Here is a 23,959-nt window from a genome sequence, read left to right on the forward strand (position 1 = left end):
AACTCCAACCACAAATATTAGTAAGAATAAGGCAAAAGAAATAAAACATGCGGTTAATATGAAAAATAAACATTTAATAGGCACAACACATCCATAGAGACACTATACATTCATGCCAAGTTGAATTCTTTCAAAGCGGACTGCATTATGGTATCTTTTACCGCGCAAAACACCAATTTTATGTTCTCGGTGTCTTTAATAAAAACATCCAAGGCAGCATGCGAAAGTAAAGAATAAATAAAAGTATACATAAAGGCACATGCATTAGTATGGCAATTAGGAAATAACATTTCGTCGCCTTATAGAAACCACGTCGGCGCCATTTCGAAAAATTATATTTCTTCAAGAAAACCTCGATTATTAAAAAAAAATTGAGAACGCAATTTTTTACCTTGATTAAAACTAGCGTAACGCGTAGTTGCGAATTTGCGAACGCGAATTGCGAATGTTTCAAAACGGCTCTTACGATGTTCTCAGTTTGTTTTTGACGTGATTTATTGTAGATTTACCGCAAATGCGCAATTAACTACTTGGCATTTGGCATTTCAATCAATCAATCAATAATACATACATGCATGCATTTTTATTTTGGCTATGTGGAAGAAGCAAGAGAAGTGTGGGAAATAGGCGTGAGTTTATGTATGTATGTAACTTGGCCGGAAAGGTTTTCACTATAAGACGACGATTTATAGGTATGCTTCCATGCTGGGCTTGAAGGGAAGAATAACATAGAACGCATTATACTGCTTATAATCCCGGGAATTATTATTACATTGTCCTGTCCACCGGGCTAGATGCGTCAAGGTCACAGGTTTGCGTACGAACAACTGTTCGTACGTACTCGTGATACGTACTGATTCGTCCGGGTAATTATTTGATTAGCTCATTCATTAGTAATTAGCTGTCAATCATTCGTACCTTTCCTTTTCGGCGGATAAGAAAGTGACAGGTATAACTCCAAATAAAATTAAAGTAGCGGCACATGGTATGATGGCTGTTTTGACACATTCAACTAGAAACCTAAAATGACCATTTATTTATCGAAAAAAAAATATAATCAAACGCAGCGACATCTGCAGGTTTTTGAATTTAGAACGAATATTGTAAGTAGTATTCGTTAAAAAGTTTCGATATATTGCTGACTGCACGTCAATAAAGAACAGTAATTTGTATCTTCAAACCAGTTATTTAATTTATTAGAAACTTCATGAGCGGAAAAACGTCAAAACGGTCATAAACGTGCAGCTATTTTAGGTGTCTGCAGGAATCAGTACAATGGTACTGATGTTTAGCTGTCATTTAAAATATAAAAGAATATTCAACGAAAGAAACGTTAACAGCCATAACGTTATCTACAAACATAGCATAGAATACAAATTTCAAGCGCAAACAGAACCATGCATCTAAGTACTTAGCACACGAATTCAAAAGATATTTACTTTACAATACTATCCTAATATTGACTTACCGAATACGCCCATGCAAAAGGGTACTCAATGATCTTTGTTGTAAAACTGAAATTCTTACGTATTAAAGTGCAGTTATTTCGATGTTTACAATTTATATATGAAAAATTAAATTAATATAAAACGTAACATGATTAGAGTTAAAGCAGGACAGAGATATAGTACATCGCCTAGTGCGAAAGAGACGAGAGACATCATTCTAATCATGCTACGTTATAGAGAGTATAAGGCGCCTTGAAAGCGCAAAAGCCACGATTGACGATACATATCGACACACACCGATATATTTATGTTTGTGTTATGTTTGTACAAGCTCTGATAGATTGTTCGATTGTAGAGCGGATTAGGCATAAACTAATTTCAAAGACGTTTACTTCGATGTATTTAGTCTTTGACCTATTTCATCCTATGACCGGCCTTTGCGAAAGTTGCTTAAATTCAACAATCGCCGACCGAGCGCGTTTACCGCTGCGCCACCGAGCTCGTCCTCCTCCTCCATATTGAAATATAATAATAAATAATATATTCTATATCTGGTACCTTCCTTATATTTTAGATTTAGCACCAATGCTCGCCAGTGACTCTTTCTCATAGTACGGGTAGGGACCGCAGTATTACTCATCTATTTCGCCATGGAGTAACTAGATGTCGCTAACCGTATAAACTGACATTTCGTCGTTGCTAGTTTAAAATCTATTATGTGCAATCGGGTCAATTTTACAGAAATTAAAAAATATTCCGCCTGATTTTTTTTCGTATGAACTGTGTATTCGATCCTGACAAAAAAGAAATTTGGTGAGGGCGACACATAAGAGCTTTTAAATTGGCAACGACGATATGGAAATAAGTGCCATCGAGTGACGGTGTGTTGTATCATTGTTGACTTTGACAATTAGTACAAAATAAATGCTCGCCACTGGCGTTTCATTTGCGCAACTTTGCCAGTATGGCGAGAGACTCCTGTTTAACACTTTCAAGAACAGAACGTCTACGGACGTTCCGATTCCAAGGTGTCATACTACCTACATTATTATGAACCATCAATGACCCATGGTCTCTGTCTGTGAAAGGGTTAAATAGTATAATAATGTAAATGGTCACATTACCTGTCGCACAAGTGAAGTGTGAGTATATGATTTTCTCCGCGTCGGGATTGAGGTCGACGAACATCCGCAGAATGAACTCGCGGGCCGTGATGGCGTCGCGTTGTGGGCCTGCGGACATAGCCATATCTAGCACTACTGACATAGCATACTTCATACGGGGGCATAGCATACTTCGTACGGGGGCATAGCATAATTCGTACAGGGATATATAGCATACTTACTACTGGGGTTTTAAAAAGGCCACATTGAGACAATTTATTATCATCTAAAATAAATTGTACCATTTGACGTCTGTTATACGAGCCATTTCACAACTTTCCATAGAACACTAACAAAAAGTTGAATATAAACAAAGATTTGCAATTCGGACCATAATAATAGAAACATGTGTTAATTTACTAAAAATATCCTTTTTAGCCCCCTATGGGCATAGCACACTTCGTAACAACTTGGACATAGGATATTTTGTAGAAAATTCGTCATAATATATTTCATACAAAACACATAGCAAGTAAGTAATAAGACGTAATAATTTTGCAGACTAGACGTATGAAACAAACTAGCAAGTATTCTAGCCCGTATTTATCGTATTCTAGTCTGTATTTACTGCACTCTATCGTATCTATACTATCTAAAGGTTTGGTATTCAACCTGTGGCCGTTGTGAAGTGGGAGTAACACGACCGGTCCGGGTCGGGGTTCTCTTTAAGATATTTCTGCAGGATATAGTCTAGTGCGGGTGGCGCTTCGCATTTTGGACCTATTTCGTTGGTTAATAGAAAAAGTGTTAAGAAAATATTTTGAGCAATATGTTTCTTTGTAAGGAACAAAAAATCTAAATATAAGGTATACATTTACATTTCATTAAATCTTCAACTAATTAACAAGACTTCTCCTTTTGCAAATAAATTATATGGATTAGGATTGCAGTTAGACAATAAGACTCCAGCATGAAATTTACATATTACACATATATTTGCAAAAGGACAAGTCTTTGTTGAAGTTTTAATGAAAAGACAGTGTTTAAGAAAACACTTATTGAGATTGTCCCTGGTTTTGCTCAGGGCATTGCAAGGCCACATGGAAGCAATTCATCTAAGAAAGTAAGTGCGCAATACACACAAATGTCAAATAGCAATATTGCTTTCTTAGATGAATTGCTTCGATGTGGCCATTTTAACCCCCCTGATTGTCCGAAAAATAAAATGATTCCGTGGTTCAGAGGACACTTTAAGACGGTACAGGTTTCTGTTTATTTAAGGGGCCTATGGCTCATTAGTAACCCACACCAGGGCTTATGAAGTCGGTCATTAATTAACCCACACGAGATTAGGGCTCGTATATTGAATCGAAAATATATACCTGTCTCATGTTACAAACGACAAGTTCTGATGTGCCACGTGAAATGGGTATATAATCAAAATCGTACGACTCGAAAATACGGCACAAGGACCATGGTCGGTGAGGACCTTGCAATCTTAGAAGCTACATACCGTCGTATTCAGGGAAATAGTCGACCAGATGGGAGTACATGATCTTCTCCTCGAGCAGATCTTTCTTGTTGAGGAAGAGGATCACCGACGAGTGCTGGAACCAGGGGTACGTGATGATCGTCTTGAAGAGCGCCTTGGACTCCTCCATCCGGTTCTGGAATGTTCGTGACATCGTGTTAAAACTCTCGCGTTTGGATCAGTGATAGCGCTAAATTCGACTTTTTTTCTATTTCTAACCTTAAGTATTTTTGTGTACATTTTTGTGATAATATTTGTTTATGTGCACTAATGACGGCCGTTCCTGTTGTAAAAACTCTTTTACAGTTAGGACACTGGCTGCTTTTCTTTTTTAAGTTGGTCTTTCTTTTACTCTGGTCTTATCTGCCTAAAGGTTGGACAGTAAAGCTCTTTTCACACAACTTTTGCTCCATTTCACTACTGGGAACGTTCCCGAAGTGGGAACACATCACTAGTAATTTCGTATTATATAATCTATGTACACTATTAACGCATATTTATGGAACACGATGTTCGTGGCTCACCCAACAGGGTCCATATAATACCAGCGTCGTGGTTAACGCCGCGAGTTGTGCTGAGTGAGGCCGTTTTATCTCAGGACCTCCAATCACCTTATGATCATTTCGACGAACATCCGTTTTGCATTCTTGTAATTGTTTTGTGAAAATTTTATGTTATTGTCTCGTACGTTTTTGTGTGTTGCGTACATACATACATACATAAACTGACGCCTATTTCCCACCGGGGTAAGCAGAGACTATACAATTCCATTTGCTTCGATCCTGACACACTTCTCTTGCTTCCTCCACATTCATTAATCGCTTCATACACGCACGCCGGTAAGAGTAGATCGTATTTAACCTCCGCTGTGTGGCGTCCTTTTGTAATTAACTATTTCTGTTCTATTTTACTTTATGAGTTTGAGTTCATGTTTGCGACATAGATAATTGATGTCAAGTGGTTTCCAGAATGTGTTCCCCTATTAGGTGAGACTCGTACCGAATACTGAGGGGGATGTTTCAGTTCATGATTCTGAGTTAATATCAAGTGGAATTTTCTGGGCCTGACAACCTCCCAGAGGGGGTATGAAACTGCTTCTCTACTGATTGATGGAAGTGTTAGGGCTAGTAGCCAACCTATTTGTTAAAGCCGCTATTTTGAAGCCACCCGAGTGCCTTGGCTTGGATTACACAAAAATCATCATTAAATTATGTGTACACACAATAAAAATCGTTTCATAGTACACTGCAAGATTCCCATTGACATTCAGAATTTGCCTTTCAGTTAAACAAAAACTTTACAAAAAAGGTTATTATAAAGTTAGTGATTATTTAGAAGATATGAATGCATGGGATTAACTGTCTGAGAACTGATATTAGGCAGCTAAATTACTCAATTGTATACCAATATTTTATGTTTATTTTTATTTTTTTAAAGAACGTCTAGGGCCCTGTGCCGAGGTTTTTCTTGCAGCTTCTTTTCCCCGGCTATACAGGTTGTGAGAAGCTGCAGTAGTTTTAGGCGGATAAGACGTTCGTTATGTAAAATTGACGATTCAAAGTGTAACTATGTTACCTACTGAATAAAGATATTTTTGAATTTGAATTTGAATTTGAACTTGTGAATAAAACTTACCTCATTTTCAGATTCAAATAAAATTTGATCATATTCACTAAGAGCTACTAAGAATATGATAGATGTGACGTTTTCAAAACAGTGAATCCACTTCCTTCGCTCGGATCTTTGGCCCCCGACGTCCACCATCCTGCGGACGTTAATACTTGTTGTTAAAAACTGTTATTAACAAAACACACAAAAAGACATGAAAAAATATTAATGAAAAACAAAATGTGTGAGAAACTAGATGAAATAAACAAACCCATTTTAAAATGAAAATATAAAAACTAAAATAAAGTATTCATAATTCTAAACACTTTTAATATATTATATCTAATAATAATGTCATCACATAATACAACGTCAACCAAAAAAAAAAAACAATCAAAACAAAAAAAGAATTAAACACATTGCCAAATTAAATTCAATCAATTATTGTTTTACAATTACACACGGCATGCCTTTGATTTGATTGATTGACATTGCTAATTGATTCAAAGTTACATTATATTTAATAAAAAAAAAAACACAAAAAAAAGTACTTCCACACATATTTTTGGCCTATTATATTTTTTTTTTCTATTACTTACAAATGTTTTGGGTACAGTACCATGTTTGCTGTTATGCAAGTGTAACTGGCTTAAGAACCACTGCTAATTAAATTTAATTCCATTGTCTTCGCCGAAAATGCCAAAAAAATGTGTAGAAAAACACTTGTTAATAGGTACACGTTATAGTAAAAAAGCGTGCTGCTAGAATACAACATTGCAGTGTTAAAAGTGGACATAAACGTGTTAAGACAACCAAAAAACGCACATGCAAGAAAGCAGTTAGAACGAACAGTGAAGCACGATCTGGCGGACTTACTGGGTAGTTATAGGGTACGATTACAAGAGTTCGAGCTTATTATACACACCCAGGAGCGGGGATCTGGCCAATCTAGTCTCGAGGGTCATCTCAGGGTCACCCCAGGGTCGGAACATACCTAAATATAATGCCATCAAGGTCGAATGGGTACTCTAAGATGCCCGTGGTCGGCTGACGAGCGCGCAGAATATCCTGCTCGGTGGGCAAGTAGTCGTCCTTTTCGATCCGTGCCAGATCGCTTAAATAGCTGAAATCCATGTCATGCACTACTAAGCTCATGCACATCAACAGCCCACCGTCCCACGGCGGACCCTTGATACGAAAGCCGACACACAAGCTGACACGGCCAACGGTTCATCTTTACCTAAATCTCAGTTCTTTGTACTTTAAGTCCAAAAATTCGAAGAACTTTGGCTTTTTATCACGAGCGAAGTCGAGGGAATGCTCTATGATGCCCGTGGTGGGCTTGCGGGCGCGCAGCACGTCCTGCAGGCTCGGCAGGTAGTCGGCCATTGCAATTCTTTCCAGATCGTTTAAATAACTGAAACCCACGTGTCTACTAGGGCCGGTGTTACCATGCAGAGTCTACCGTCCCTTGGCACGGTAAACCCTTGTTAGACATAACAAGCTCCTCATGCAACAGAGAAGCACACGGCGTAGGTGCAAACTGTTACCTAAATAGTTCCTTTAAACCAAAATCGAAGATGTATTCTACGATGCCAGAGGTCTGTTGTCTCGTGCGGAGTATATCCTGCACTGTAGGCAGGTACCCGGGATTGACAATCCGGTCCAGATCGCTTAAAAAACTGAAATGTTCATGCAACTAATGTCTAAGCCCACTAAAACCATGCAAAAGAATTCACTGTTACAGTGAAGCCTTGAGACACAAAGACATGAAGGAAGAAAGTCCCATGCACCCAAGCGTCCCACACTGGATGCGTTACCTAAATCGTATTTCCTCCAAGTCAAATGGGTACTCTATAATGCCCGTCGTGGGCACTCTCACACGGAGGATGTCTTGTTCGGTAGGTAAGTAATTTGGTGCCGCGACGCGGTCAATCTCCTGCAAGTAGCTGCACAAAACAAACCTTTCTCAGTACTCAGGACTCAAGCTATAACACTCATACATACTAAACAAATCTATTTCATTCTTAGAAGAAAGTTATATCTACGCTCTAAAGTTGGGGAGTTTCTTAAGCTTCTTCTATTCAACCGCGACACATTTCAAAGCGAGAGTACAGAGGTAGGTTTGTCATATTGAAATTTTTCGTTCAATGAGTGTTTTGTAATGATCCTACATTTATCAGACACTGACATTTTCTTTTGGGAGAAATATTAGTCATGTATCCGCCACATTCATTTATTATTTTACATGTAAATCTATTTTAAAGAAATGTTTCTTTAAAAGTGTAAGCTCATCTACCTGCTAACCTACCTAGCTGATCTAACCTACCTAGGTTAGATCAGGTGAGAACATTTTATGATAATTTTATTACATTATTATTATTGGCCTCGCTATCTTGTAATTGAGCTTCTTCTATTCTAGAGGAGCCGTGGTAGCACAGTTGGTAGAATGCTTGCCTCTCACTTTGAAGTCGCAGGTTCGAATGCAGGCTCGAATCCAGCACAGTGATTGTCGAATTTGTTTCCAAATTCATGTTTGGATTGGCTCAGCGAAGGAAAACATCGTGAGGAAACCTACATTCCCGAGAAATGCATTTTCGGAGGTATATGACTTAGCCTGTATTAGGCTGGTTTTCCCTTCGCGGGTTGGAAGGTCAGAGAGGCATTCGCTTCTGTAACCGGACCAGTCAAATCTTCAGGTTAGGTAAGCGGACCTCGTGAAAAAGGGGATAACGCTAGGGACATGATGATGAGATAGTGTTCAGATTTCGAAACAACGTAGGACCCGACAGACTAAGATAAAAGACCAGTTCACGGCCAAACAAACACGTGTGAACTGAAGTGTTTTTATTCCGAAACGTACTTAAATAGACAATTAAACAACGTAAGGATAGTTGTAAAATCCGAGTGTGCGTTTGTCTGGCTTATCTATTTATAAAAGTTTTGATAGTTTTGATTGTACTGTATTCATGTGTTATGTCTGATTGATGTAATTTAGTTCTGTGCAATAAAGTATATTTGATTTGATTTGATAGTACTGCAGTCTTGAGAGCCAGGCTGAAACGTATTAAGTTTGTTATCGCATGTTATCCCTTTTTTCACAGGGTCCGCTTTCCGAACCTGAAGATTAGGCAGGTCTGGTTTTTTATTAACGCATTTTTCTCGGGAATGTGGGCTTCTCACAAAGTTTTCCTGCACCGCTGAGCACGTGATAATCATTTATGATCAAAACCAGAACGCTATTTGCGATCGCCTAATAATTGTTACGTTGTCTCGATTGATCCCGTGTCGTGGTGACAGAGCCACAGGCAACCAAGACTACATGCTGCCACACATGGTGTAGAAGTATGTACGGTCACGAGTACTAATACGTATACACTTTGAAACCATGTCACATTAACTGTTTTGACAAATTAAACCGTAAGCCTCATTAAATGTCAAATATGATAGTGCGACAGGGTTCTAAAGTGGGTAAGCACATGATATTGCTCATGACTGTACATCGCATTTAGCGGGCGATAATGAGTTTTCATACACTTTTTCTTCCCGCTTATTTGTATGGCAGTAATGACTTACTTTCTGCCTCGTTTTCAAAAAAGAAATCATTTTAGCAGTAGTATAAATAACGGCCTCTGTGTTCCAGTGGTTGAGCGTTGGACTCACGATCCGGAGGCCCCGGGTTCGAATCTCGGTGGGGACATATCACAAAAATCACTTTGTGATCCCTAGTTTGGCTAGGACATTATATGCTGATCACCTGATTGTCCGAAAGTAAGATGACCCGTGTTTCGGAAGGCATGTTAAGCCATTGGTCCAGCTGAAAATCCAGCTAAATGCTTCATGATTTTATTCGCTTCGCAAGGTTATAATATCACGGCCATAAATAGCGAATAAAGAATATCCATTCCATTATTGATTGAAATCTATCTATACTTAACTAAATTGAATAGGCCGATTTGTTTCCTCCAGGGTATAAAACTAATATGACAAATTGATAATGTAAACGAATTAGGATGTGCAAACCTTGAAAGTATATTTTTTAGACAAAGTACACCGCGCAGTATAATAATGATACTTATAGAATTTATACTACTTTTCTTCTTATCGTGTGGGTTGTGAGGTGGATTACCAACCTCATCAACCCTGGTGTCAGGGTTACTATTGAGCCGCCAAAAACCCCTGACATGACTCATGTACTGACTACTAACTACATCAGTAAGTAAGTGACCGGACCAACGGCTTAACGTGCCTTCCGAAGCACGGATCATCTTTCTTTCGGACAATCAGGTGATCAGCCTGTAATGTCCTATAACCAAACTAGGGATCATAAAGTACCTATATTTTTTCTTATTCTTAGTGTGAAGTCTCCGGGGTGCGCTTGTCATGGCGCGAACTCTAGCTAAGGCGTTCTGTTTTTTTTTTCTGTCGAGCATAGATGTTACACAAGCCCCCTATAGCAATTGTGTTATAATCTTATTAAAACTTCATACACGATTGAGTCATATTAATATAATGAGCGGTGAGGTAATCATAACAAAGACCTACTACCATTGTCCTTTCATTTACGGAATTTGTTTGTATTTTATAATTTTAAATGGTTAGTTTCACTATTGTGTCAATAAACTAGTTTGTCACTACTGTCTTACTTGTAGCCTTATACGTATATTGCACATACAATCACGTAACCTGAAGATTTACAGGGCCGAAGTTTTACAGAAGCGACCTTCCAACCCGCGAAGGGGAAACCAGCCCGTTTACGAATAAAAACACTTCAGTTCACACGTGTTTGTCCGTAAACTGGTCTTTTATCTTAGTATGTCGGGTCCTACGTTGTTTCGAAATCTGAACACTATCTCATCATCATTTTCCTAGCGTTATCTCGTTCTTCACAGGGTCCGCTTACCTAACCTGAAGATTTGATGGGTCCGATTTTTTACAGAAGCGACTGCCTGTCTGACCTTCCAACCCGCGAAGGGAAAACCAGCCCAATACAGGTTACGTCAGACCTCCGAAAATGCATTCCTCAGGAATGTGGGTCTCCTCACGATGTTTTCCTTCACCGCTGAGCATGTGATAATCATTTACGATCCAAACATGAATCCGAAAACAAATTCGACAATTATTGGTTTTGGCCTGTGTTGGATTGGAACCTCAAAGTGAAAGGCATGCGTTATACCAACTGGGGTCTCTATATCAATTATCATTACTAGAAATCTCCATCTTATAGCGAGGTTGTTTATTTTTTGACGTGACTTATTGTATATTTGCCGCAAATGGCATATTACTACTTGGGTAGAGAAACGGAGAGCGCTGAGAGCTCTCACCCGGTACAAAATTTAAGTTAACAGGCCTGAGGGTGTTCAGGTGAGCGCAAACCTAGTTATAGGGCGTCGTCAGAGAGATGTATATTTTTGAAAGAATGACAGCGATAAAGGCTGAATGATAGAAATAGTGTGTGATCAGCCCGTTTTGCCCAACAAACATGTCAGGGGTTAAAAAGGCCACCAAGCAATTCACATAAAAAAACAATATTACTATTTGATATTTGTTTGCATTGCGCACTTATTTTTATATGCGCAAATGTCAAATTTTGCTTTTTAGATGAATCGATGTGGCCTTTCTAACCCCCCAGGTCATGATAATCGATCTTTTTTTAACTAATACTGGCTAGTTTAAAGTTCAATATCTTGCGTTCTGCGAGAAATTCCAAATTCAAATTAATTTTAAATTGAAGCACAATTTAAATCAGTCGAAATCAGTAAGAAGTTCACTTGTTTTTCTATCTTTTGTAATGTATAGTTGACTACATACATTTCAAATATTCTTTATTTCAAATTGTACTAAAAATATCAAGACTTCAGCTTAAAGTTTATCAATGTTGGTGTTAAAATTGCAATAAGGACTTCAAATTAAATAGGGACTTTAAAATATTTCACTTCGTGGTTAAATCAATTTAAAAAAATATTCAAATTTTCTTCTCTATTAAAAGGGACAAAGATTGCTGGTTTCATATGTTTTGCTTGAAATTATCTGGTGTAAAACAGGAAATAAAATATTTTAAAGGAAATCTTTCAAACAATAAAATAGGCAATTGAATCCAAAAAGATAAAACCAGCAACCGTCAGGAACATTCCAGGTTCTAGAATGTTTCAGAATGTTCTAGAAGTTTATGGAATTTTGGAGAACTTACTATTTGGCTGAATCAGTGAGCTGATACTCTCGCCGGCGGTCGTAGCACTCCTGGATGCCCGCGTCGCTCCATAACGCCTTTATGGCTTCCACATACGGACTCTCGAACGTGGTCACGCTCTCAAAGTCGATCGCTGATATCAATTCCGCCTTTTCCTGGAAATTAAAAATAAAAATGTTTGAGATTTCTTTTTTCAGACAATAATGGGCAACAGTTCTTTTCGCTTAAGGCGTAATGATTTAATACAAACCTTTTAGTTAAGCATCTTTTTATGAAACTTATATTAAAATGTAAATTAAATAGGTTGTCTATGTAATATCAATTTATAGTCTGCTCTAAGACGCGTATGTCATTGTACTTTCAATGTAAAAATACCTAACATAGTCATTACTCTGCCTACCGAAGGCCACGCCGTATTAAAAGACCTTTTTCCTCCTACGTATACTCTAATGGGCAGTAGAGCCAACCCTAAAGTTTTAACTGTAGATATACAATTTTTTTGAATATTTTTCAGTTTTTAGTTTAGTTTAGGCTAACTAGTAACGCCATCTATTTCTTTTGCTGCGTAGTTCGCACAAATTTCTAGCATAATAGGCTAGTTTCCAACTAGTCAAATCAGTTACTTTTTTCTAAACGTCAAAACACGAAATTACTAAGGAAATTGCACACTGTGACATTATCGAAAAACGTGAAAAAATTCCGAACTTATTATGTTTTTCTTGACTAAAATTCTTAAATAAGTTAAATAGAAAAAAGAAAATGTTTCTCGTTAGTTTTAGTACTGTCTTTATTTTGATGATCAGAATTTCATCAATTATCTTGAACCTAGTACACGACCCAATTGTCAAGTTTTTTTTACACGATTTTTTTTTTATTATAAAATACTCACGTCCGCAATCCCTAATGGGGTGGGCAGAGCCACTAGTAATCAGACTCGCAGCGACTGTTGACACGATGTCCTAATATACCAACATAGATTTCGCCATAGATTTACTACTACCATTAAAATAATTAATACCATTAAAAAAAATCAGACAGCGACGTACATTTTTTTTAAATAATCTAGGCTCGTGTTTGACCACAATCTCACCTGATGGTAAGTGACATGTTCTAGGGTGCGTCACGCTTACCTAACAAATGCCTATTCGCTCTAGCCTTGAAGACTCCCAGATTATAACGAGTTGGAAAACCTGACGACGGCAGACAGTTCCAGTCTTTAGTTAATAAAGTACTTTTCTACAGCTTTTTGAGTGTGTATATAGTTTTAGTCTAGGTTAATGTTGTCAACACCATAGGTAAGCGGACCCCGTGAAAACGTTGTAACGCGCTTGGAGATAATAATGAGGTAAAACACACGAAAGTATAATGTAATGACATAATAGAAAAAAAATGAGGAGCTCGGTGGCGCAGCGGTAAACGCGCTCGGTCTGCGATTGTTGAAGTTAAGCAACTTTCGCAAAGGCCGGTTATAGGATGGGTGACCACAAAAAAAATAAAAAAGTTTTCATCTCGAGCTCCTCCGTGCTTCGGAAGGCACGTTAAGCCGTTGGTCCTGGCTGCATTACCAGTCGTTAATAACCATCAATCCGCACTGGGCCTCCGTGATGGTCCTATCCATAGGGAAGGCCCGTGCCCCAGCAGTGGGGACGTTAATGGGCTGATGATGATGATGAATAGAAAAAAATATATTGTTTTCAATCATTTCTAAACATATTTATTACCTACATTGATGGGTTGGCAATCCACCTCACAACCCACACGATAGAAGAAGTAGAAGAAGACATACATTGAAATATCGGTTCAAATGCCAGTCATACATACATAACGTACTTCAATGACGTATGTATAATAAGAAAATTGAATTGTTCCAACGCTTTGTTTATGTATTTGTTGTTTTTACAAGCAAATCATAATGGTTAAGTTTCTAGAAGAGCAGTGGAAATCCCTACAATTAGTAAGTACAATATGAGTAAAAAATGCAATTTAACCCGTTTTGTACATTTAGATAAAGCTCCATTTGATTTACAAAAAATATCTGAACCTCTTGATTACCTAGAAATACCTATTCACTTTAAAGCTTACTGTACATATGTATTCTAAGATGTTAACTCGAAACTTCCTCTCGACTCGGTTTCGGCTGAGCATTTCAGTATTTTAAGGAGACATTTACATCCTCGACTTAAAGATTTTACTCACTGGAGTCGAGCATATCATACTGCCAACATAATAATACTAAAATAATGACGTCATGCCTTACTGGAGTGATGGTATTAGAAAACCAGTTATGCTCAATCCTATCACAAGCCGCCATTGCTAGCCCTTTCAGGACTAACGCGAATTACTGACTAATGTATTTACTTACTATTACTTGTCACATATAAAAAAATAATTAAAACTGTAAGTAAATCTTTTACTAAAAGTTCAAAATTTCCTTGCAAAGTAAATATAAAAACATTGGCCGTGGGTAATTTCTTTTTTACTAAATGGCAACACAGGGTTATGACGTCAGCAGTGGAGAAGCATGGTTGACGAAACAATATCAAGGATTAATAAATGAATACTTACTACATTGGACGGATTCCCGTATTGTATTTTGAGTAGGTCCATAGCGCGTATCATACTCTGCATGGCCATGAAAATGTTCTGGTACACCAGCTTGATGAAGCCGCGCTTGTCATCGTCGCTGTAACCGGACCCGTGGATAATGCGCATCTGTTTGATGAACGTCGACTTGCCCGACTCGCCGGTACCTGCGACAAACAACAAATTATTTACTCATAACACATACATAACTCTCCCGACGACCCGATTACTCTAGCCATAGAGGCAGCCAATCAGCTCGCGACACCAAACACTTCAGGACCCCGATACCGAACCCGCCGGCGTGGTCGACGATTTCCCTCATTCAGCGCTTATCGCTATCGACCCACTAGGGTCGATTAATTCTTTCAAATATTTTTCCTCTCAGACGACGCCCTGAGCCGAGGTTCGCGCCCAACTCAGGCCTGTTGTCTTAAACGTTGTACCGGGTGAGAGCCTTCAGCGCTCTAGCTCTAGTTAATGCTATCTGCGGCAAATCTACAATAAGTCACGTCAAAAAAAAACATACATAACTCAAGCTATAACATACATACTAAAACAAATCTATTTCATTCTTAGAAGAAAGTTATATCTATGCTCTAAAGTTGGTGAGTTTCTTACGCTCCTTCTCTTCAACCACAACACATTGCAAAGCGAGAGTACAGAGGTAGGTTTGTTATAATGAAATTTTTCGTTCAATAAGTGTTTTGTAATGATCTTACATTTATCAGACACTGACTTTTTTTTTTTTGGAGAAATATTAGTCATGTATCTGCCACATTCATTTATTATTTTACATGTAAATATATTTAAAAGAAATGTTTCTTTAAAAGAGTAAGCTCGTGTTCTTACCTAATCTAACCTACCTATTTATTATGAAATTATAATGTTACAGGTGTAATTTTATTACAATATTATTGGCCTAGCTATAGTGTAATTGAGCTTCTTCTATTGTAGGGAGCCTTTTTCCCTAAAACTGATACACTGACAAGAGCGTGGCTCTTAAATTAGTGATGGTGAGTAAGGGTTGCATGACTTCGTGACAATGATAGTCATGAATCGTCTGTAACAAACGTATGAGGCCTATGATGATGATGATTAGTAAGGGTTCCAGTTGTTTTTACTCCCATGTGTCTTAGTGAGAATGTCTTAGGACACAAGCTTAAAATCCTAAACTTTAAATACTACTGTAATTATCATAAAATTATCATTATTGTATGCTGCCTATCTTCCATAAAAAAATCATAAACCTATATCTGTTTCTTTTTTCAAATATACATAAATAAAGTCACGCCTATTTCCCTTTGGGGTAGGCAGACGATGAAACAAAAACTACGATCCTCCTTCACTTTCACACCACCTTCATTTTCTCCAATCTTTTCTCGAAAGTATCAAACAACACTGGAAGAGGGAAAGCGTCGACCACGCCGGCGGGTATAATAACAATACTACTAGGTATATACAAAGCTGCGGGTTCAAGTCCTGTCCGAGTAACTTTTTGTGACTTTCCCTAAGCACAGACGAGTACTATAAAAACAAAAAATACTTACTATCCATAACATACATACATAAACTCTCGTTTATTTTCCACCGGGTTAACAGAGACTATGGAATTCCCGTTGCTTCGAACCTGACATACTTCTCTTGCCCTCCACATTCATTACTCGTTTCATACACGCACGCCGGTTCAGAGTAGACCTTACTGAACATTTTCTAAGGACATTTCCAATTTGGCCAATGTACGTCCTTCTCGATCTTCCTCTGCCAGCCCTACCACTAACCTTTGCTTTATTTATATACTGCTTTCGTAATCCTATTATCCTTCATCCGCTCTATGTGTCCAAACCAACTTAACATTCCCTTCTCAATCTTATGGTCTTTTACACCACATCTCTCTCTATTATCACACTGTTTCTCACTCTATCACTCAATTTAATACCGCAGATGCTACGCAATGACCTCATTTCTACGGCATTAATCCTACTTTGATGCTTTTTCTGCCATACCCAACATGATCTACCCATAAACAAAGTTAAAAAGAAAACTAAGTACACTTTACAATGTATTTTATTTTATAGAAGGCGAAGGTTTCTGATCAGGTGATCTATCCCTGGCTACTTTATAAATAGAGTTAACTATAAATAGAATTACAGAGATCAGCTACTAGAAAAAATGGTGAAACTTTCAAAGCTTCTAAAGGACATAACTATTATTATGTACCATACCCCTTCGTTTATTGAGGGGAGGCCTGTGCCCAGCAAAGGACTATAGGCTGTTTATGTAACTTACAGTTACATTCATATTGGCACCCTATTTCACACCGTAAAATATGTGGTAACGCCTTGATATTATTTTCCATTGAATTAGGATAAAAACTACCTATATCTCCCATCAGGTGTCGCTACTGTTGAGTGTTCTTAAATTTTGACAGTTCCCCATGCTATTTGAGGAAAGAAACATATTTTTCTGGATATATTTTTACACCATAACCCTTTGCGCAGCGTTTAACTGCGAAATCATAGTATTATATTATTCCGTAAAGATCGGAAAGAAAAGTACTTAGAAAAACTTATTTTCAATCAAAACTGCCTTTTTCCAAGATGGCTGCTTTTCTTTTTCGTAACTCATCCTTCAGAAGGGATACGCTCCACGTTGCTATAAATTTTATAGCAATTTATCGCGAATTTTAGCTGGCCAATATTGAGGAGAACTGTCAAACTTTAGGAACACTCAACAGTGCTGCCGCCTACATTTGAGCTTCTAGCTTTTTTTCTTCATTGACTAATACCATGAATGGTGTACTTCAGTATAAATCGTAATTACTACAGTAAACTTGATGTAATACCTACTACAGGCTTTAATGTATGTGATTATTTGAATCATACTTTGCATGATTAGAGAATAGTCTCTAATCATGCAAAGTATTATAATAGGGAAGCAGGGTTTTATAGTTTGACTGCCTCCGCGGTCCAGTGGTTGAGCGTTGGACTCCCGATTCGGAGGTCCCGGGTTCGAATCCCGGTGGAGATGTCACAAGAAGAGAAAATCCACGAAGTCCTTTTCAACCTGGGCTTAAAATGAAAATGTGCGGTTGTTAGTCAAAGCACAGATCATCTTACTTTCGGACAATCGGGTGATCAGCCGGTAATGTTCTAACCAAACTAGGGATCACAAAGTGATTTTTGTGTCGTCTCCACCGGGTTTCGAACCCGGGACCTTCGGATCGGGAGTCCAACGACCACTGGACCGCGTAAGCAGTCAGACTAAAACTTAGCCAATAGCTTATGGGCATTATGTTTTTGGATCCTAAAAAAAACCTAGACCAAAAACCTAGCACAATAAAGATCATTGATTGAATCAGAAAGGAGACTGAAGACTATGAAATTACAGGTCTATGTATGGTTAACGTTTCAAAGTGTTACTATGTTACCTAATAATAAATATATTTTTGAGTCTGAGTAAGTTCAGTAAAAAAAATCTATTTATTTACCAATGTTACACTAATACTAAAAATGTAAGCTTATTAGAACTGTTAGAACATTCTGTGTTAACTTGTCAATCTGTAGAATAAGTATCAGAATAACACCTCGGCTAATATGCTACATAAAACCCTGTTCATATATGAACACAACGGGCCAGAGCATGGAAATGGTTTAGTTAATTATATTTCAACTTTGAATTTTAAAATTGTTCCATACTGCTTATTATAATTGGTATGTTTTATTATTTTGGTTTCATATATCACTTAGCAAACCACTTTAATAATATTAATATATTTTTTTTTCCAATTTCGTTCTACTTGCGATCGGTCGTTCGACCATAAGCAGGTGTTTTAAGGTGTGGATATGTGGGCGTTTACAATCACCACATTGGGTGCACTTATAATGGTGATGTGTTTGTATTGTTAGATATAAGTAAATAAAAAAAGTATATGAGCTGTGGCTTGGAAGTGAGCATGTAACCCTTAATGACTCATACAACACATATCATACAAAAATGACGTCATAAAAATGAAGCATTACCAACATGTGGTATTTCCAATTCTGGAATTATTTATTTACGTTTATATAAATTGTTTGAAATATCTAATGCAATTTTCCTTAATAAAAGTAACACTAATTTGAATTCTAATTTAAACAGATTTCTTAAGATTTTTTTTTATAATTATTATTTGTTCGTAAAAACTGTTGGGTAGATAAACTGTAGGTAAATGGATAACTTTAATAGGGTCTGAAGACAAAACTCCCTCTGGTAGACACAAAACTACCTACATGTTGTTGTTAGACAACTAAGCAGCAGAGACTACAAAATGTAAAGGGCCCTGTTTAATGAACATTTTACATTACAAATGCAAAATAAAATTACATTTTAATATACATTGTGGAATGCCTGTGTAGCTTGATCAGAAATAAATATTAGTTTCATAGTGGTGTTGCAATGAAAAATGTTTTTAAGCTGATCTGTCCCAAAGGAGTATTCATACATATAGTTTTAGGACAAACAGCCTCCATGGTTCAGTGGTTAGAGCGTTATGCTCACGATCTGGAGGTCCGGATTTGATTCTCAATGGGGACATTGCCGAAATCACTTTGTAAGACTGTCCTATGTTTGGTAAGGACATTGCATGCTGAAAAAGTAACATGATTCCGTGCTTCGGAGGGCACGACAAGCCGTTGATTCCAGCTATTAGCCGTAGAAACATCTCGACCAACCTTTACGATTGTAAAATGCAATTTGAAAATGTAATTTTACAGGTCCCTGATAATTATGAGTAATGGTAAATAACATTGTGGTTGCAGGTTTCTTTTTCATCAAAATGTGGCTTTATTTGCCACAATAGACAACAGATATATATATATATGTACTTATCAGTGTTATTTTATATATTTTAACATAACAAACCTAACCCAATACCCTATATCCCAATTGGGGTAGCTAGTGGTACATCCATTGTAAGATTTGTAAGATGAACTAAGTACCCACACCTCACCAAGTTTTCTGTTAGACCAACGTGGTGGTGAGCCGTATCGCCGTCTATAATGGTCGAGCCAACTATGTTAATGAAAACTGCACTTAAGATGATAAATGTATTGTATTATTATATTGCTTCATGTTTTAAGAAAATGTACCTTGACATTGACACACAAATGAAACGAGATTAAGAAGACAATGTCTGAAGGGATGTGGCATTTGTGGTAGACAAAAACTTATCTCTACAGTTGATAAGTAATATCTGAGTGATAACAGTAAAGAGAGAATCAAATGTGCATATTTATGTGTGTTTCATGTTTGAGTTTTAGACCAATAATGCCTATTTGGTTGTACCTATTAATTTTTAACTAAGCCAACCTGATAAAATGGATTTGCCATTAGACACATACATATATAAACTCACGCCGTAGCCCGCAATGGGGTAAGCAGAGCCACAAGTAATCAAAGAAAACTTGCAGTCACTGTTGATACAAAGTTCTAAGATTATGCCTTATGGTGACAAGGCATTAGCCTGTCACCCATAACAATAATTGTCCCCCATTAAAGAAAAAAACACATAAAAAAGGACTAATTCTAAAGTCTTAAATAAATAATAAATTAAACACATTACACAAGATGACAAATAAAAGTAGTTGTCATATCTACCTACTTTTTTAAATCCTTATCCTAAAGATGAAATAAATGAATGGATTGATTAATTATGTTAATTAAAGATTAAATTATCACAAACAAACTTATAAATTGAAACAAACAGATAAATAGGTACTTCTTCGAATTGCATTTGGATTTCTGGAATTGGCTATGTAGGGTTGTCAATCAACACAGGCAGTTCAAATATTTGTTACTTTGAATAAATGAATAAAAATATCTTCCCCACTGAATGCATAATAGTCATATTTCTATTATTTAAATGTCTTTCGTAAATCATAGCAAAACAAATGAATGCTGATTTCCATGATCATCAATTTATAAATTTATCATGTATCAGAAAAAATATTTAAATTCAGAACTAATTTATAACTAAGTAGGTACTTTATTGGTGATTTGTTCATGCGGGAATCAAAACAAAAAAAAACAATAAAGTATCTCCTTACTTCTGAATAAAAATTGTGATATAGTAGGCCTCCTCCAGGGGATGACATTTCGTGAATTGTATTGATATTATAAAATGTAGTCCTGAACAGTTCGAAATTTAAAAAAAAAATCATACCCGATTAACAGAAAAACTATCCAATTTAGTGTCAATGAGAATTTGTGTTTTTTCACACTGTTCATCATCTGCACAGCACTTACAAGCATGTTCTGAGCACAGCAGTAATTATTATAGGTACTAAGTTGGTTCTTCTGCTTCTATAGTATGGTTCACGGGGTGAGGTTAACGACCAACCTCAGCAGGTTGTGTCAGGGTTATTTGTTGGTCATCCACCACACAACCCTTATGAGAAAAGAATAAAATACAAGCCGGACCAACAGCTCAACAAGTTTGATGTAACGACTTGTAGCTTTGTCCAACCCTAGGGCACCGCTTCTTCGCCTTATCCTAATCACATATTCCAAAGTGGTGGTAAATGATCACATTGTAGAAAGCAACTAAACTATACAAATGAGTTCCAATAAATTTTCTATAACATTGATTTTGATCAGGGCTCAATAGCGGTTAAGATTTATGTTACCGTTTTATGTACCAATAAGAAATCATAACCTGAACTGCTTGTGTATGTTAACCACTTCGAAGGCCTGATTTTGATGTAGGTATGTGTAAATGTATTGTGTATTAGTATAAAGAGATTTAACAGGAGCAGATCCAAGAAATAAAATATTGCTTATGTTTTAACTAAATAAACAGCCATAACTTTTGTCTGTAATAACCTATCAGACATTTTATAAGAATTATACATATGAGCTCAATGTATCTGAAAACTTCTGTGACAACTTTGGTAGTCCAAAACATACCTCAATTTATGTACCTAGTCAAAATATTCATAGTACAACTGACTGATAAAATATTGTGTTAAGTAGTAGGTACCTACATGAAAATAAATGTTGCTTAATACCAAATCACAGTATGGATTTCACAATGAATCTGAGTTTTTTTTATGCCATAAATATATTATCAGATAAGATAACCTACACTGCTTAATAATGAAATACCTATATATGATTAAAACTTAAGGTAAACAGAATAGTGTCTGGAATGAAATGACTATGTCACGTCGCTGACACCTACAATTGTTGGTTTATCTTGAAATAAGCAATACATACATTAATATATGGCTATTTTACATAAAAGGGATTTCATCATTTTTGTCAAATGTATTGTTCACTACAGGAAGTTTTGTGGTTAAGCTTGTTATAACATATTGTCACCATTTATTTATGGAATCCGTTAATATAATTAATTAATTAAAATTCTCAGAAGTGTTACTACCCTATATTTCAGACAATGTAATATAATTAATATTTATACTGTAACGAAATCTTCATTCTTAAAGGTAAAATTGTTCACTTTAATTTCAACCATTAAAATTCACCTAAATTACTTTCTTGTGTCATCCAATAAGTGAGGTTATTATCACTAAACTGAATAAAAATATCTAATAGGATATTTTTTTTGAATGTCAAGCACTAGAACCAGAAGACATAAGAACTAAGACTAACTGTTCTATAAGAATTGGGCTTGTGTGAAGCACTTGCTTATGTTTTATTTATAGAAACAACAAAAATGCAGGCTTACCCAGCAGGAGCAGTTTGAGTTCTCTCCTGGCATCGCGTTTGTCCTTTCGGAGTTGCCGCTCTATCTCTTGATTGATTCTTTTCTGTTCTTTGGCTTCTTCTGACATGCAGCACTCCATGGTTCCTCAGAGCGGAGCGCCGCAACCCGTCCTCGCGCGCGGAGCCCTGTCCCTTCGCCAGGCCTTTCAACCGAGGCACACCACTCCTAGAAAGCGCACATCGTTACATACACTGCACCTGCCGCGCGGGCCTAGCCGCTGCAACGCACCAAGATCGCTCACAGATCACGTACCGACGCGACGACGCGCGAACAATCATCCGAACTATAAACTATCAAATACTAAAACCGACAATCCGGTCACTGGGTGTGGTGACTTATGATCGGTCATATACATATACGCTCCTGTCAACTGCCGACATAAACACTTCGAAATCCGTTTATATACGAGCGTAGAACCTTGTGAAGCGATCCTATAATCTTGTTAATGTAACTAGATTCAAGAAACCTATGGCTACTCCCCACACGTGTGTATTAATAAGATTAAAACTGTGAGCAAACAGCGGATTGATGATACCTAGGTAATCTACTGATAACTAGAACGGCCTATGTCTAGGTTACGACGGGATTTGCCAGGGTTCACTGCACCACTTTACACGCCCCCTTGATGCGTTTTCTTGCGGATTACGTACCCGAATGTATATCCATAGGGCACGATCAAACGTTCCACTTCAATTTATTGCACTAACCACGATATAATCACTCAAGTCATACAACGTCCGCCTCTCTCAATATGGCGCTGGGAGATTTTGGGCGATGGAAGTTCTGCGCGTGCGTTGTGCGAGTATTAGCAAATAAAAAGTAGCCGACTGAAATTCAATTAAAAATTACGAAAATTCTTTAAATAATAAATTTAATTCAATTCTATTGGAAATTAAGTAATGTAATTAGAAAATCAGTTATAATTTTCATGCTCATCAAAATAATTGACAGCTAAGGCTGTCAATTCTGTCAACATCTGTCAATTTTTAATTGGATTTTTGTATTTAATCCAAGAATAATTTGATTGTGAGTAATAAATTAGCAAAAACAAATATAAGTTAAAATAAAATATTTCTGAATAGAAATACTAGCCTATACTTCAATCGAATCTTTAAGATAGCCTGAATGTAATCTATATCCATTGCCATTCATATCAAAGCTTAGTAAAAATCAGTGCAGAGTGTCTATGTCACAGCCATAGAACGTAAAATTTGATATTTGTAGGAGCTAGTATTTTATACAATTTATACTTGTTTGTCGATGTGCTAGTGTGAATAAATTCATACATTTCTTATTTTGATATTGAAACAATTATGCGGATGGTCCGCTTGTAGAGCGAGAGATTTTAAATTAATAGATACATTTTAGGCTTTGATCTCTGCGTGTATTATTAATATTCGTTGACTATGGGAAATAAAATGGAGATGCCTTCGATATTTTTTTATTTTCATTGTGAAGAATGACTTACATTTACGAGATAATAAATAATTTATGTAAATTATAAACTTTCGATTATGAATGTTATCAACATGTTATATATCACTAGATGTTTGTTATCAAGATTCTTAAAACAATAAACTGATTACAGAAGCCTTAACCTTAAACATAAAAACATCTATTTTTATGAATTTTAAGTACATAATACAAAATACAAAGTCATTTCAGTGATGTCTTATAATGAACAACTCACTATCAACTTTGAGCCTTTTAATCTACTTACGACCACTGTCGTCG

At 36.8% G+C, this 23,959-nt stretch overlaps 1 protein-coding gene across 3 annotated transcripts in view; it reads right to left on the reverse strand.

The window, feature by feature from the left end:
- The window catches only part of LOC126369685 (guanine nucleotide-binding protein G(q) subunit alpha), a 28,610-nt gene extending 5,446 nt beyond the window's left edge, over positions 1-23,164 (reverse strand). The window contains exons 1-9 of one of the 3 annotated variants that reach the window (XM_050014248.1): positions 22,876-23,163; positions 22,187-22,390; positions 14,446-14,630; positions 11,881-12,035; positions 7,511-7,639; positions 6,685-6,813; positions 5,718-5,847; positions 4,065-4,218; positions 2,573-2,680 (exon numbers count right to left, since the gene is read on the reverse strand). In XM_050014248.1, coding sequence (XP_049870205.1) covers positions 2,573-2,680; positions 4,065-4,218; positions 5,718-5,847; positions 6,685-6,813; positions 7,511-7,639; positions 11,881-12,035; positions 14,446-14,630; positions 22,187-22,304 — 1,108 coding nt within the window. In that variant the 5' untranslated portion in view covers positions 22,305-22,390; positions 22,876-23,163. Of the gene's footprint in view, positions 1-2,572; positions 2,681-4,064; positions 4,219-5,717; positions 5,848-6,684; positions 6,814-7,240; positions 7,373-7,510; positions 7,640-11,880; positions 12,036-14,445; positions 14,631-22,186; positions 22,391-22,875 lie in introns of all 3 variants that reach the window. The other 2 variants (XM_050014246.1, XM_050014247.1) reach the window with 2 other exon arrangements.
- Between the last annotated feature and the right edge of the window lie 795 nt (positions 23,165-23,959).

Source organism: Pectinophora gossypiella, chromosome 9, assembly GCF_024362695.1.
Source record: "Pectinophora gossypiella chromosome 9, ilPecGoss1.1, whole genome shotgun sequence".
Classification (NCBI taxonomy): Eukaryota; Metazoa; Arthropoda; class Insecta; order Lepidoptera; family Gelechiidae; genus Pectinophora; species Pectinophora gossypiella.